The 17,747-nt window shown below is 26.5% G+C and overlaps 3 protein-coding genes across 4 annotated transcripts; 1 reads left to right on the forward strand and 2 right to left on the reverse strand.

The window, feature by feature from the left end:
• Nucleotides 1–2,104: 2,104 nt before the first annotated feature.
• LOC119671586 (microsomal glutathione S-transferase 1) lies at nucleotides 2,105–4,290 on the reverse strand. Its single transcript, XM_038082286.1, has 3 exons — nucleotides 4,028–4,290; nucleotides 2,507–2,586; nucleotides 2,105–2,437 (listed from the first exon to the last, which is right to left on the reverse strand). The coding sequence occupies exons 1-3, from the start codon at nucleotides 4,157–4,159 to the stop codon at nucleotides 2,191–2,193; spliced, it is 459 nt and encodes a 152-aa protein (XP_037938214.1). The 5' UTR covers nucleotides 4,160–4,290; the 3' UTR covers nucleotides 2,105–2,190.
• A 1,651-nt stretch (nucleotides 4,291–5,941) lies between these two features.
• On the reverse strand, nucleotides 5,942–9,716 carry LOC119671585 (microsomal glutathione S-transferase 1-like). The gene is made up of 3 exons (XM_038082285.1): nucleotides 9,582–9,716; nucleotides 6,373–6,452; nucleotides 5,942–6,302 (listed from the first exon to the last, which is right to left on the reverse strand). The coding sequence occupies exons 1-3, from the start codon at nucleotides 9,714–9,716 to the stop codon at nucleotides 6,059–6,061; spliced, it is 459 nt and encodes a 152-aa protein (XP_037938213.1). The 3' UTR covers nucleotides 5,942–6,058.
• LOC119671587 lies at nucleotides 6,985–17,310 on the forward strand. 2 transcript variants are annotated; one of them, XM_038082288.1, is made up of 4 exons: nucleotides 6,985–7,140; nucleotides 16,768–16,891; nucleotides 16,955–17,118; nucleotides 17,188–17,310. In XM_038082288.1, the coding sequence occupies exons 1-4, from the start codon at nucleotides 7,093–7,095 to the stop codon at nucleotides 17,239–17,241; spliced, it is 390 nt and encodes a 129-aa protein (XP_037938216.1). In that variant the 5' UTR covers nucleotides 6,985–7,092; the 3' UTR covers nucleotides 17,242–17,310. The 2 variants fall into 2 exon arrangements, with proteins under 2 accessions (XP_037938216.1, XP_037938215.1); XM_038082287.1 differs by lacking the exon at nucleotides 6,985–7,140 and adding an exon at nucleotides 14,273–14,350.
• The last annotated feature ends 437 nt before the right edge of the window (nucleotides 17,311–17,747 follow it).

Genomic DNA, 17,747 nt, shown 5'->3' on the forward strand with positions numbered 1-17,747 from the left:
CTTTTGCACACGGCTATTCATAGATACGGTGTTTTAAATGCTTAGTCTTTTACAGTATAACAAAATGTTAAAGACAGTAACTTGAAAATTTGACAATAGTCAACATAGTCTAAATTAATCTTTCTATGAACGGAAAATGTATAAAATTTTAGGCGGATATTTTTAAAAATCCTACCAGTATGTATATGTGGTCCATATATACTAATTAAGGGTAAGGAAATGGTCAAAACTGATTATCTATACAAAAAAGTAATTCAATATAGTGTATAAAAAAACAGTTCAGTTAAGCGTCACGTATGAAAGTGGGACCTCATCCCATAATTTATAAATCTTTTGTTCTTTGTTATTTAATTGTTTAATTGTTATTTATCTTTTGTTCTTTAGTTTAATTAAATTTAATATATTTTATAAATTTTTTTTAAAAATTGAACATAAAAATCTTACATTGATGTTTATGGTCGGAGTATAGCGATCAAATATCATCCATAAAGCTGATGATGGTTTATGTTGACTCTCGGAGATTAACTTAGGCAAACCATTTTGGTCCTCTTACGGAAGCCGTCAGCAAAAAGTACACAATTTATTAAACAATATGTCCTGATATCCTTAGTCGGGTAAAAGAACCATTATGACAATGAATATTTCAATGAGTTAAAGAGACCGACGTCTCCATCTTCAACCTTTCGCTTGTTTTGAACAGTTCTGACTAATAACGGGTTTTTTCTCGTTTTTCTTTTCATATACCTATTATTTTTTTATATATTTTTTATATCATGTCTCCATTTCTAAACATGATTTTATGAAAATTTTCCACCGTGATAAATAAGTTGGAGAAATATAGCATAATTAAAATTAGAAACTTGTTTCAAATTTAATTTAGGAAGGTATTCTGTTTTATTTTACTTTATTCTTGCTTCAAAATATATACATCGGGTTTTAAAATCTTTAAAATCAAAACGAATGAAGATATATTGTCCTTTTGGAAATGTTATGTAGAAAAATATATATAATGGTTAGGTTACCATATCATAAACAGAAAAATTTTTGTACTGGTTGGATTGCACTAGGGGAACTATAATCAAGAGGTTTCCCAAATATTGTCGTCCATATTTCAAACTAAACATGATTAAGGTAAATTTTGTAACTTTATAGACTTCTATCAATTTTTCACACGTAAGAGAAAGCGAAGTGCAGAGCCATTATATTCACTTAATTATAAATAATATTATCAGTTAGGGAGTTCTCTTTGTATTATGGAAATTACTTTTATAATATAAATGCTCTTATATTTAACATTCTTGAGTTAATCTAGGTAATTTAAAATTGACGAACTGTAATTTAAAATTATAGAACTGATATGTTTCAATTTTTAGTGAAATAGAAAATATATTATATAAATCAGAAACTTATCTTTGCAAAAGGCTGTGTAAATATATTTAGATAATAGATAAATAAATAAATAAATTTATCTATTTAAAAAAAAAATCATGAATATCAAATTCTTTCCTTTTAATTGAAACAGAATAAGGTGATATAATAAATTTTTATGCTAAAAAATTGTTCTATTGTTTCTTTATTTAATGATATATAATATATTTTTATCAATTGTTTTTTGTATACAGTATGAAATTCTCTAAATATGCAAATAAATTAATATTTATTAGTAACAAAATATTTCGACTGATATAATCTCCTATGATATGATCTACTGAGCTCTCAGAAGAGGGAATCATTTCGACTATCTTTTGTGCTAACAATTAACCCTAAACACACAAAATACAATTTACTTTGCAGTACTTTCCTCTATCAAATGGGGACATAGAGCTCGCAGACCAGTATACCGCTTCCATTTATTGCACTTATTTTGTAGTATAGGTATTATCCATCAGTACTTTTGCTAAATTTCAGTTGAGATTCAAACTTGAAGTTTTTATATTAAACATATATCAAAATCTATCGTATATTGTATAATTCTATTGTATAATTATAATTCTGACTGTATTATAATTAATATAAAAATAGATACTTTAAAATTAAAAATAGTCGTAATTTTTTAAATAAAATTTATTTAAATTGGAATAAAAATAAAATCAATAAATTGCATGTTTTTATAAATTTACTTAATACATTAATTCAAAAAAAAAAATTAAATCCCTTCAATAAAAAACCTAATTAATGACTTAGAAAACTTTACAGTAAAGCTGCGCAGAGAACTTGAACCGCCATAAAGGCAGTCGATGCAAATGCAACCATAAAGGCTAAAGCACGTGCAGGCTGTGGAACCACATGAACAGCATAGACCAAGGTATGTGCGATACGTGCAATCGCTACGGCACGGAAGAGATTAATAGCCACGAATGCAACAGGATTTGTGAGTACGTAGAGGAAACCGATAACGAAGAATGGTAAAATGTTTTCCAAATCGTTGCGATGAGCCCTAAAAGGAATATATATGCGATAATTATATGTTTATAAGTGGAAAATAATAAATTAATATGTGTTTTACCTGCGTACACGTTCTACATTGGGATCATCGAATTTGACCTTCAATTTGCTGGATCTTAAATCTTCTGGATTAGCAAAAGTCTGAAAATAAATTTAAATATATTTTTAATAAAAGTAGATTAAATTTTTATTAGTTAGAATATTAAAAAATAATTAAGTTTTAATTTTAATTAGTTGTATCTTGTATTTATAACTGTTACTTGTGTCTTATTATTTAACATAACAAAAGGAGACTTGTTCATATTGGGGAGAGATGCTATTAGCGGTTACTAATGGATTACATTGAGTTAAATACTTCAAATAAATTTAACTAAATATAACTAATAACTAAATATTATTTAAAGAAAACAATGTGAATGTAGTTAACTTGAATTAAATTTATTTAATAATTACACTATTTTAGAAATAAATAAAAATTTTGTTTTCCAAAGATCCGAGATACTGACGTGTCTTTTTTATCCGTCTATATGGCTCGTTTGCTATTTGCTTATTTAGCTTGTCATATAATATGTGAATGCGTCATTTTAGTAATGGATTAATTTACTGAAAAGTGTATTATAGTTCTGTTAGTTTCAGTTATATATGTATATATTTTCTTGGATTTTTAACGTAACTAGACATTAGGCCAAAGGTTAAGTTGCCATTTATAATATATAGAGTAAAATGTAACTATCAACAATGCCTACGTTCATTAATAGCTAAATGATCGGTTGAGGTTAATACCATAGACCACTTAAGTCCAGTTGTGTATAGTATTCCTCACTTAATAATAATTAAAATAATAATATATTTTATTCATAGTTTTTTTATTTGATTAGATAATTTCTTTCATATATAAAAAACCAATATTTCTCTAATAATATATTGAATAATTTAATATTTTTTTTTATTTCTCAGATAGTATAATCAATTGTAATAAAAAAAGTTTAATACAATTACTTAAGCAATATCAAGAAAGTGGATTAAAAAAACAAAAAATATATATTTTTTGTGAATATGTAAATATGTGTCTGCCATTTGCGATAAAACCGCACACACTTACCGGTGTATTCATAAATATTTGTTTATTAATTTCCAAATAAAACTGCCAGTCATGCTTATTGAGTAAAAATTTTTAGATTCTATCACTTATCAACAAGCATAGATAATTTTAATTTTTTCTCTTCTATGAGTTTTCTATAGTACGAAAACTCTTATAGCATTGTAACCAAAAATTGATATGTTGAGTATCTTCTTCTCTATGAATTTTATCTACCTATGTTATTTCTGCTGTGTCTGAAGTATCTTGTATTCGTATCTCTCTACACGAAAAGGTTTTGGTTTATACATTCTCTTATATGTTCAGAACATTTTCTACACAAATTTGTTAATTTTTCGTTCTCTCCCCAAAAAATACTCAAAATTAACTTATGTTGGAGAGAAAATGACTTCTAAAAACGCCTATGACACTACATACACATTTTTTTTTAAATATTTAAATCTAAAATATTTTATATTTGGCCTAAATTCAACTGCAATTTACCTTTGTCTTGAATCGCTGTGTGGCTGTGAGTGGAGACATTGCCAGCATTTTGATGACCAAAACCGCACTCCAGAACATATATGCATTGAAGACAGCATTGTCAAGAGTTAATAATTCAACTACACTTGCCATTTTATTTTTATTGATTTTTTTATGCTTTCAGAAGACACTGAACTTGACCGCCCGAGCTAAGAAGTGAAACTAAATTTTTCTTTTTGAACGTTGTGTAGTTACGTGGTGCGACCGGCATCAGATACGTTCATATTTCCATGTTGTATAGTTTTGAACTTTGTGTGTTATCGCTTTCTATGCTGAAGGTATACGATTCATTGTTTTTTCGAGATAACAAGCTTTGCTTTCATAAAAAAAACCATTTCTCGATTTATAACATATTTGAATTTATTAATAAAAATAATGGTATAAAAAAGATAAGAAAATAAAACGACACTCTATAGTTTTTAATGAAATAATTCTTTAATATTAGTAGATAAATGCTTTCGTTTAAATTAATTATGTTGACTTGTTTTTCCAATAAAAATTATTATTAATTCACTTTTCATTGAATATATAATTTTCTATAAAGTAATAATTACAATAAAAAACTTCTAAGTTCAGTAGTGGATTTAGCTCTAATTAATAAGAGCATAGGTTAACATGTAATTTAACTTTAATTACATTTTATATATGTATTATAATTATTATTATATATATTATTTTATTTATTTATTATTTATTAAATAATTAGAGTTTAGGTTCACATGTAATTAATCTTTATATTTTATATATTTATTATTCTATTTTAATATTTCAGAGAACATATAAAATTAAATAATAATACTCGTAATAAGGAACAGGGACGAATTTTGTCAATGGATAATTAAGCAAGTATCTAAAATAAGATACTCATTTGCGCATATTCATAAAAGTCCGATATATTTTCTGCAATTTATTCACAACTATTTTTACACACTTATATCCTAGAGGTATAAGTCTCTAGGTATTCGTATACGTAAAAGGTGTGTATAATATATATTTTATAAAAATTTATATAATAATGTATACAAATTTTTAATTTATATATTTTTATATGCATCTTTGCGTGGTACAGAAGAATTTGTTCAAGTTGGAGAATATTTTAGGGGAGGTTTTGAACAGAAAATGTTTTCCATTATTACAAATAAGTTTAATGGAATTTTCTTTTCTTTATATTCACTTCAGATTTTTACTTGATACTTTTTTCTACTGTTTTATCATTGCTGCAGTTGTTATGTTTGTTTTAATTGTTGTTGCAATATATGCGTTTATGCAAAAGTATTAAGGTAAGTAAATATCAAGTTCGTCGAGAAGTAAAATAAATCATAGCATTACTGTTGTAATTATTTTTATTTATTTATTATACTATATATATAAAGAATATAAACTCAACTCTATTGGTAAATGAAGTAAAATAGTTCAATCTACTCTGAAACTGGATCCTTATGACATTTATCCAAAATAAAATAATCTTATCGAGTCAGTTCGTTGAATGTTTCATAATGAACACGCTTTTATTATATGGACATTTTCAATTTCGCAGGAATATATTTTCTAAGAAAAGCATTTTGTGGTCAGAGAACCAATCAAATGCTTATGTTCATATCTTGTGCAGTCGTTACTTTAGCACCAATTGATCCAAATCTGGTTATATTTTCACAGAACATTAGCAATTAAAACAAGCTTACCAATGTCACACGCTATAGATGGCTTCCCCATAAATACATATTTGAAAAGAAGTTCAGTTAACTTTGAGGTCCTCATATTATGGTTTATATACATCACAAGAACATATTATTAACAACAACACGACTAACAATTATTTATGTTTTAAGTTTCCTGTTATTTTTATAGTAATATGGTCCTCTTTGATTTTCAGTATAACATATAAATAAAAGACGTTTCTGGTACCGAATCATAATTTAATTACATTAGATGTAATTCACCAATTTAATCCCTAAAAATTACAGAACTCATTATATATATTTAAAGACTATATTAAAAAGTAGCTAATAAAACTTGAAGTCCCATATAAAGAGAGGGTAAAAGACCCGCACCAAAAGCTAAAAATCGGGCAGGTTGAGGGATGACAACTACTGCATACACAAACGTATGCACAATGCGTGCAATTGCGAATAAACGGAATAGATTGCAAGCTAGGAAAACTGATGGATTTATAAGCACATAGAAGAATCCGATAGCGAAAAAGGGTAAAATATTCTCCAAGTCATTACGATGAGCTCTGAAAATTAGATATTTAATATATTATTATGCACATATCAAGAAATTTATGTGAGAACAATCTATATTACCTGCGTACACGTTCTACATGCGGATCATCAAATTTAACTTTCAGTTTTTTGGATAACAAATCTTCTGGATTAGCAAAAGTCTAAAAAAAATTAAAAAATAATAAATTATTTTAGTTTAAAATTTAAAAAAGTTAACTGCACATATACAATATTTAAAAGGTGATACAATGAATTGAATATTTTTTTAATCTAACCAATTTATGAAACTTTTTACTAGTCATGCTTACTATGTTTCACAACTAGCGATAAAATAGTATATTTTACTAATTTTGTAATATGAAGTACAATAAAACTATTTTATAAAAATATACTGTCTTCGAACTTGTTTATATTTTTTTAATATTTTAAAATTAATGTTAAAATTGTAGGTATTTTAACAAATAAAATGATATATATGTTTATATATGTACTTTTTTTTTCAAAGTTCCAAACGAGAACAAACTAAAATCTTTCAAATACTATATAATTACAAGAGAATCTTGAAAATATGAATGATGGACTATTTTTCTAAAAGGTCCTTAGACAAATGAATAAAGGTAGAAGGATATTATGGATAAACTTTTTTATCACGAAGAAGTTCTTGCAAGACTTAACAAAGATAGAAACTTAGAAATAATATAACGACGAAAGAGATGAATTAATACCAAAGTGCCGATTACTTCAAAGTATCATAAAATGACAAATTAAGGATTAACATGTGAAAGCGAATAAACAGTTGTCATGACCGTGGAAGATTCAAGACTAGACTTAATGAAAGCTGGAGAATTGGTATATATTTAAAAGTAATGAGAAATAACACATATTTGCTAAACTGGTTATTTGAAATAATAAATGTGGTAGTTCACATGTAGTGTGTGGAAGGGTTAACAAAGCCATTCTATGCTTTGCACATTAAAATGGGATTAAATTTTTATTTATTGGAAAATAATACATTTCCTGGTGTATTCTTTATGAGATTAGAACAATCAATTAGACAAAAGATAAAAACAGTAAAAGAAAGTAAATTTATTAGGCAGTTGGGTACGATAGGATCAAAGGTAGAGTTCTCTAAATTATAGTTTTAATTTTATTATCTTTTTATTATTATTTATTCAATCATAAATGTATTTAATTAAATAAAATTTTTTTAAATGAACAAACTTTGATTTTAGATCTTTAAAACTTTTTAAGTAACCTCTTCGAACTCCCGGCATTTTTTTTTATTTTTGCTTTTACTTGTTGTTGCTTGTAGTTTTTTTATACACCTATATTTTGTTTATATACTAATGTACTTATATTACCATTACCATATTCCATGTATTTAACTTTATCTCTCATTTCTGATTATAACAATTAGAGTAGCTACGACTATTTATGTTAAGCTTTGTTATGCAAACAAAAAATTACGTCATTATCAAATTAGTTATGGATTAAGAAGCAATTGAAAAATTTAAAAAAAAACATTTAGTTATAATAAAGTATTTAAAATTAATATTTATATAATATCACCTTATTTTTATGGCGATAAATTGTTGTTACAAGTGTGACGAAATACATTTTAAATACCAGAAATGTACTCCAGAAAACATAATTCTTGAACACCACATTATCGAAAGTCAACAACTCAAACATAAGTGCCATTATTAATGCAAAATTCACTTTATTAAATATAAATTAAATAATATATATAAAAAAATGATGATTATTAGTTAAATAATTTTTTATTATTTATTTCAGAACTTTTTAAAACAACAGAAGTTGATCAGTAAAGACTTTATCTTCTACTAGAATAGTGTTTTTTTTTGGGAATAAATTAGAGTCAACTACGGTAAGCTTTATCTCATTAAAGGAGACTTAAAGTGGGGAAGAATTCATAAGACAAGCTTATAAAAAGAGTTTTAAAAAATATTAATGCTACTCTTGAGAAAAAATTATGCGTAATAATTTTTTAGCCAAATAAACCAATTTTTCTTCCACACTTTTACTATACATCGGTAATACATCGGTTCTTAATTGGTAAAGTTAATAAACTTGTATTGAATTCAAATATAAATAATGTATGTTAAAACATGTTAGTTGTTGAATTCTACCAAATTTTGTCAATAATATTTCAAATTCAATTTAAATAAGAGAAAAAATTGCATGTATTGTATTTAGTGATTTAATATTAAAAATTTTTTTTTTCTTAATGAACAATATGTATAACGTTATATAGGAAAAAACTATAATTTCTATAACAATTTCAAAAAACTTATATTTATTTCATACATATCTTCGATTGATTGATCTGAGCTTACTTTCGATTAATAATGTGTTCGATATTTAAAAGCCTATTTGAACTTTATTAACAAAAACAGTGTTTTAATTTTTTACATACATATATGTATATACAAAACAGAAAAGAATAAGAAGCAACAATGAAAATACAGAAACCATGTACAAAATTGAAAATAACAATTTTGCAACAATAACGCAGTTGTGTTGTGTTTTACAGGAATTTTTTTATGTGCACTTCGTTTAGTGTTTAGTATGTTAATAAGAATATTTTTAATTTTTAATTTAATTAAGTGCATCAGTTAATAATATTGAGGATGTTTTTACAATAAAAACTTTAAATATATATGAATACATTTTGCAGTAAGTATAGAACATAATGAGTATAGGTTATTATTATAATCAATTTGCTGTGACCGACTGTAGAGGCGTAAACATTGTTTCGAAAAAAACTTCTCTTTAAGCAACAATTTGTTAAAAGAGTAATAAATATTGATAGATGAGCGACTACACATTAACTTGAACAAATACAAACAAAAGACTTTTAAAGTATGCACAACAACCGGCCGGCTTAAATTATAATAATTTACATTCCGAGTAGAGGAGCTTGGAAAAAATAGAAAATAAGCTATTATTTAAAGCAAATGGATTTTTTTTATATCAATAAAGCAACTTTTGTAAGCTAAAGTTGAGAATGAAAATGATTTCAATTAATATTAATGAGTTTATAAAACTAAAAATACTAAAAAGTTGTATTTTGATATAATAAAGTAAGTTATGCCAGATAATTTAATGCTAGTAAAATTTATTAAAAGTTGATTTGACTTTGATGTGACCTGTTATACACTTTTTGTAGATAATAAATTTAATTATATATTTTAAAATTTTATAAAACTTAAACGTATAATTACATATTTGTATTATATATATATTTTTGAGATAATTTAATTGTTTACCTGTGTACGGAATCGATGAAAACCTGTCATTGGAGACATTATAAGCATCTTTAATATTAAAACTGCACTCCAAAATAAATATTCTTTAAAAACAACATTGTCCAATGTTAAGAGTTCATATACAGCATTCGACATTTTAAAATAATAATTTTATTTAATTATATTTTATCTCACAAAACGAAACAACCTATTCGACTGGCTGATAATCAGTAACTACACGCATAAAGAAAACTGCATGCTCATATGAGCAAAATTCCAAATTTATTCTACAATTAAGTTCCACAAAATAAGTTGGGCATATTTGTTTTAAAGCATTTAATAATGTATACTAGCGCTTTTTATATTATTCGAGACAATCAAATCTTCGGGTATGTAACTTGAGGTTCAAATATATTTATGCGCTATCGTTTGGTTTGAATATAGCAGATCACATTTAAAGTATTTGATCAAAATGTTCGAATTCCAGTGGACTCGAACGATAATCGACTGACATATTTAACACAGTTGGTCATATTGTATTGGTCATATTCGTTGGGTATTAAAAACATCATTCATGTATAGTTAGTCTTACTATATACTGAAGTATATATGTACTATATACTTACTTATACATACGGAATACTTTATCAAATTTAAAATTTCGAATGACGAAAACTATAGTGTCTGGTTTTTGGAGCCTGTTCTTCAAATAAGTTTAATCTACTAGAGGTGGCAGAAATGAAATGTTTAAAAAAATTCAAAATCAGAGTACTTCTTTTTACGACACGAACGAAGACTAACATTTATATATTTCATGTATCTTCTGACTGCAATCTGATCTAATATATTTTCAATATTTAATTTGCTGATATTTGCAGTTATAGATCCGGGAGCTACGATTCGAGGTTAGACGATTAAACATTTATTTTTGTTAAATATCAATGATAAGATTAATTACTTATTTATGAACTTTTACTTAGCAAGTACATATATACTTCTTGCCAATATATCTATACTTTTAGCAAAAATTAAAAAATGCGTTGATTAAGTGTAGATTAAATTGAGTGCATTGTTAAAACTGCATAGCAGCCAATATCTTTATGCTGATTTAAGTATCTATCATAACAATAACATTTCTACGGATTAAAGCTTAAATGCTTAAAATTAAAGTAATTTTTTTTATAATTGATAGATAGAAAAGCCAAAAACTAGTATATTAAAAGTACTATAATTTTAGATAATTTTCAATTAAAAATATTACCTATTAGTTGGCTTGTAGGTCAATGTAGATATTGACATAATAGAAACTTCTAATTTTTAATTATATTTTGTTTATTCCTCTTTAGAGAAATAATTAAGAGCTTTAAAGCTTTAACTTTTCAAAGCTCTTTAAACTTTTCTGTTAACGAATTTATGTTATTTGCATAAAAAAGTAATAACATTAGTCTATTGAGAATATTTTTTATAATAAAAAGTTTTTACTTGAATAAATGACAAAAATAGTTTATAGATATTAATAACTAAATTCTTAAGATAAGGAACAATAAATTTGGTACATAATATATTGTTAGTTCATACCTAAGTATAATTAAATATATAAACGGATGTTAAAAAATTAATATTAATTAATATTAATATTAAGTTATAGTTTTGTGTTTAATAAACGAATAGTTTATATAATCTTTTTGATTTGAAGCATAATTGAAAACCTTTTATATTTAATTTTATAATATTATATTTTTAAAATAATTGATAATTTTAATATAAAGTAAACTAAGTCAAGTTTATGGTTAAGTTTAGGTCAGATTGTGATTAAGGATAAATTCGTTATTATTATTATAGTAGTCCTACAATGAATCAATTCGTAGAATGAAATTTTTAAATAAATACTTCAGCAAAAAGTATTAAAAATTTCAAGAGAAATATAATATTAAATTAATAAAGCGGCTAATCGTAATGGTTCAAAATGTTAGGTCTTCGAATAATTGAAATAACCGCAATTTCGAGCGTTTGAATGGGATATTTATATGCCTAACATGCTGGAAACTGTTCGAGTTTATTTTTATTATTAATGGTTTTAATGGTTTATATTATTTAATGGTTTTATATAATATAAATATGTACAACAGCAAATTGTCGAACGCAACTAGTATGATAATCGAATATTTTTGACGGCTTAGTCAAATAATCGAGTATCCCCGTGTTCGAAACATCGATGGACTCAATTAAGGTTAAAGTTCTATTTAAAAACTGATTAATCCTCATAGAGCCTCACAGAGAACTATAATCCCTGAGGATTTATCGTATTTGAGTTGTTGAAGATTCTTTTTTAAAGTTTTTTTGGGTAAAATTTTCTATGATATTCTGCACCTTGATTGTTATTAGCAAGGGGTCCTTTTATCCGTACGATTTATTTTGTTTTCTATAAATATTATTATATTTCCACAATAAGCACTCTGTATAGGTATAGTAAGTGATATTATCCTAACAAAAGAGGATTAGAGATGCGATATTATTTTGCGATTTTTTACTTGCATCCATGTTTTGATATTAAGTGCATTAGTTGTATTATATATTTGTATATATATTTTTTTTAACATACAAGAAATATAATCTTTTTATTTATAAAATTTTCATATTGCATTTAGAGTTTAACCTTATATTTTAGGATTATTGCGTACGTAAACAATTTCCATTAGATTTATTTAAAAACTAATTATTTTTTTTAAGCTTCAGCATCATAAAAACGCATTTAAATTATACTACATTCCAAATATACTCATATGCATGTATGTCATTTTCCATAAATAACATTTCAATGTGCCCATTTCATAAAAATTCAGTTCCCATAACCCTTTAAACGATACATTTAGCGATAATGTTGTGCTCTAAATCTTTAGAAATTTTTCTTTCTTGATTTATCTTTTATTTCATTGTTATTGGGTTGTTATAGTTTCAATTATGAGCATTTAAGTTTACTGAAAAATACGCACACAATTAGTGACCCCCAACCGTAAATATGCAGCGTAGGCACTATGAAAGAAAAGTCGGCATATTCGATCTATAACACTTTATATATTGTTTTGAAATTATTGAAGGATTATTTAAATCAAAAGATACGTTTGATTTCCGTCAATATATGAAATACAAATATATTTAATGGCTTAGTTTTAGTTGGTTTAATGAAAAAAAGCTTTATATTCTGTTTAAGAACAGTTTTATTGTTACATACCCAGTACGGTTTATGAATGATATTTTTCTAAGACTTATAGTCAGTATAGCTATCTGGTCTTAAAGTTTGCACATATTGTAATATAACTTTTCTATACCTTGGTATAGATATACCTCTTTACCTTGCATAGAAAAAGTTCAGTTGTTTCTTTATATTCTTCTTTTCTCGGCTCCTACTATTTTGAGTAAAATTACTTTTAGTGTTGGTAAATAATTCACAAATTTAATTTTGTATAGGTATATATATATATTTATTCTGTATAAATAACTTAAATACATAAAACCGCATAAATTTATAATATAAATTTCTTTCCTTAAAATATCATAAATTAGGTTGCGTGGACTTGGTTAGCCAAGACTAAAGACAACATATACATTCTCAACTTTATCTCTCCTGTAACCGGTAATAGCCTAATAGGAATGTGACTAAATTTATGATCTATACTAATTAGCAAGTTCTCACTAAGGAATTCGGAAATACCTAACATTTGCACGAAGCCGGGGTACAATTTATGGGAACCTTCTGCAAGGACCTTCAAGAAATGTTAGGCACATAACACGGCCTCACAAAATTTAAAAAAATATGTATATATTGTTTAACGTGATGTAGGTAGCTCATAGGTAGCTCAACCTTTACTATATTGATAACTAAATCACTAGTAGGCTTTGTCGGAGATTTCTTCTCATACCGAATAAAACCAAACTTGCAAAAAAATCGAAATAATTTAAATTGAAATTAATAGTCATAAATATTGTCATACCTAAGATTTCTCAACCTGACGTTGAATATTGTTGACAAAAATTATATTCTCTAAAGAAGTTTTAGATATTCTCAAATCCTAAAGTTTAGTGTTTTAAATATATATGATAGAATTTTGTGAAATGTAAGTGATATGCCTAGGCGACTATACACTTTATTCTTCAAGGCAATTTAATTTTCAGTCTCATTAAGTGGTTTGCAGTTTGCAGCCCAGACTAGATGACTAGCATGACGTTGGGCTCGTTGATCGCTTATATGACATCACATCTGGAATTCATATACGCACTTTTACAGCAATCCGCCTAAAAGCTTTGAATCAAGCATTTTCATTTATTATTGTTTTATTTAATTTACTACGAAAATCTGCATGAGGTGCACTTCAGCGCGTCCACTTCAAGATGAAAAGTCTATTTCCTTCCTAAAGTATAATTAATTAATTGTTGCTGTGTTTTGTTGTAAACTTTTATTGTTGTTTTTGTAAACATTAACAATTTCATACATAATTTGCAAATGTCGATTTGATTTTCGTAATTTTTGTTGATTTCTTAGTTTACATTTCGCAGCGGTTACGTTCACTTGGAAAATTTTCAACAACAAAATCGAAAAAGGATATAAACAGACATAATATTAAAAAAATAATAGTTAATTATTAATTAGCGTGAAATATTTAAAATTAATTAATTATTTAAGTAAAATCAATCGCGATCGATAAATAAATTAGAATAAAATTAATAAGATTTAAAAAATGTCACACGGTGATCACAAAGGACGTTTAACAGTCGTTAAATTTTTAGAACTGGTAAAATACTTTTAAAATCTCTTCGAAATCAGCCTTTTATTTTATATGTATGGATGAAAAAAATCTTTAGATAATGAAATAATGAGATCATAAACTGCATGTATTAGTAAACTTTGAAGTCACTTTAAAACTAGACACAATATGATTAGAGTATCGTAGTTATGATTTCGTCGAAGAGATATTGTGTAAATGTATTTTGAATAAAAATTTTTTAAAGATTTGTTAAAAAGGATTAGAATTGGGTTTGATTAAAAGATCTGTGTCAAAAAGCAGGACAGAGACTGCTTGAGGGTGAGAAAAGTAATAGATGTTTTTATAATTAGCTCTGTCACTACCAGATACTTGCCATACGGTTTCTATCCACTATAGGGTTTCTTTTTTGTGAACGTCAACTCGACCTGTCCAATAATAATTACTTAAATACTCAATGTGCTTAAATACTTTTCTAGGGTATTAAGATGAATCTTCTTTTCAATTTCTATATTACTATACAGCTATGATTTAGTTTAGAAGAAGGATATTAGAATAACAGTTATTTATGAATTTGATCATCAGAAACTCTTTAATAAAATATCTGAAGGCTCTCATACGGGAGATTGAATGTCGAATACTTAGGTGGGAGTTTGCATTGAGCTCAATATATATGTTAATGGTATAGTGTTTCTGATAACATTCTCCATTAGTATTGTTATTTACATTTATATTATATTTATTATTATATTTAATCTAATAATGATTATATGTAATATAATTTATTTATAATATTTAATTATATTTAATTAATTATAATTGTATCTTACAGTGGTACAATTATATAAGTACCACTTTATAAGTGTATAAAGAGTTTAAATTCAATATAAATATTGGCAAAATGAAAGTAACCAACCAATATATTATAGAATACAACTAAGTGTAACCAATTTACTTGGTTTTAATGACGGTGGAGCTTCCTCTTTTATTGAAATAACACATAAGGCATTTTTTGTTATCAGATATTCTGGTACCAGATAAATACCAGATTGTAAGTCTTAATACGTTCACTTGGAGTGATGAGTGAGGTTATTTTTGAAAAATCAGTGTTTTGGATGTTCATCAAGCTTATTCATAGTGAAATTCGCATTTGCAAATGCAGTTCTTTCTTTTTCTTCTTCATACCCAAACTTTCTAAATATCTAATTGAAAGGTATGCCTATTTTTAGGAACAAATGCCTACTGGTAATTTATTTTGGTACTTTGTGCATAAAGCAACTGCTGCTCATACATGTTTATTATTCTATATACGTTACTACTCAATATATTTGTATAACCTTAATTTTTCTTAAAGCATTCATTGACCTTATATTCTAATTTCAATGAATTCGATTGGTCAAGGTATTTTTATCAATGAATACTATATTCGTCAATATTGAAGTAACTCCAGAAGTAGTAGTCACATAAATCGATTATATGTGGTGTTTGTTTCATTCACATTACAATCATAGTAGTAAATACAATTTTTTTGTATCAATTAGTATTATTTCTAAAAAGAAAATATGAGTGATTGGGCCACACTATATGCAATCTTTCAGAGAAACCGCTCATGCCACTCTAGAATAGAATCCGCAAGGAAGAGGAAATTGCTTTCGACCAAAGACTACTTGAAGAAAGACAAGCAACAGAGAGTCGCGCAAATTTTTCAGTGAACTAAGAGCTATGCGCGTGATAGAAATAATTGAAAATCTTTTGAGATTAGGCTAAGTTTTTGCCACTTCTGTTCAGCATAAGTAGCGTCCTAGTTTTGGCTTTTGATCGATATGGCATGGATTCTTTAGCTTGTCCGCAGGCAATTGTATTATCCCAATCAGTCTGAGCTGCTCTTCTGTTACTCATTAATTTTAAGTTTGAAAAAGCTTCAGGAAGGACCGCAGAATGGTAGTGGCTCAATATAATATGAATCCACCCCTTTTCTGGCTAGTTCATCTGCTTTTTCGTTTCCCCCAAATCCGCTGTGCCCTGTTGATTACTAAATATTGATTTAAAACTTTAAAATTTATTCTTTATATTATAAATATAGTTTCGATGCTCTAAAATATATTTAAATATGTTCTATTGGTCACCTTCATCCAGATATGTCAGTATTCATACATTTTCAATTTTTTTGGCATGAAAAATCAAGAGTCATCGCTCGTTTGAGATAAGTCAGAATTAGTAAGCGCTCTGGAGTTACTTTTACTTAGAGAAGTGCCTTTCCAACTATACTAGTTTTCTTTTAACTCTTAATAATTAATGGTCAGTTATCACATATACATATTGTGCCACAAACTATTTGCTTATTTATTACACATATATGTAGGTATAATTTGTATGAAAATTTAAATCTCATATTTCTATCTAAGAAAGATAATACTTTATACAATATAATACGTTTATTATTTCAGGGATTTGCCATTGCGTGTCTGACATTGCATTTCTATAGTTTTAATGATCGTGACATCGTGACATCATTCCTTGCCACGGGTACTTTTACTGGCTTCATAATCGTCGTTGTTGGCGTGTTTGCAGGTGTAGTCTAAATTGTTATAAATTCTTATTAATCCTTGCAACAATTAATTATACACCCAACAGGTGTCCTTATGCGTGCTCCAATACACAAACGCATTGACATATTCTTTAGTGTGCTGGGTTGTGCCCTTTTTGTGACATCGGGTGTGTTCATAATCGAGTCCTGGGAGTACACGTTTCGCACACGTACACGTGATTTAGCCCTTATTAAGGCGGCGTTGTCAATTGTGAGTAAACATGATTTAAAAGTATATCATAAATTTTTACTAAATTTTCATTTTTTTTCTTTTTCGAAGGTAAATGGAGTTATGTTTGGATTCGATGCTATATTTACATTTCGCGATAAATAAAACTTTATTGTCTTTAACTATAAGGATATAAGAAGTGTATTTTTTTTTGTTTAAAAGTTAGAAATAAAATATGCCACTTTTTGTAAATCTGATTTAATTGCTTTTACCCAACCGAAATTTTAACCCAAATGTAAACCTACTAGTGTTTTTATTTAACGAATTAATTTTTATTACTTAAATAATTGCTGTATATATATATCCTTTTGCACGTACTCTGTTCGTTGCATTTATTTCTGATGTTATTCGTTATTTTTTTACGTTTTAGTCATCACACAATCAGAGCTGTAAGATGGCGTCATAACGGAAATAATAGTAAAGTGAATAGTTTATTTTTATTCTATACTTAAGTGACCTCATAGCTTGACAAAACTAACAACGCAATGAAATGTTGATAAACATTTTTAAACCTACATAACAATTCAATTGAAATCGTCTGGAAAGAGTTTAGCAACATTTATGTATGTGTCATCGAAAAGCCAAGCCATACTATGTCTCATAAAACTGCA

The sequence above is a fragment of the Teleopsis dalmanni genome, chromosome 1 (assembly GCF_002237135.1).
Source record: "Teleopsis dalmanni isolate 2A chromosome 1, ASM223713v2, whole genome shotgun sequence".
In the NCBI taxonomy this organism is placed as follows: Eukaryota; Metazoa; Arthropoda; class Insecta; order Diptera; family Diopsidae; genus Teleopsis; species Teleopsis dalmanni.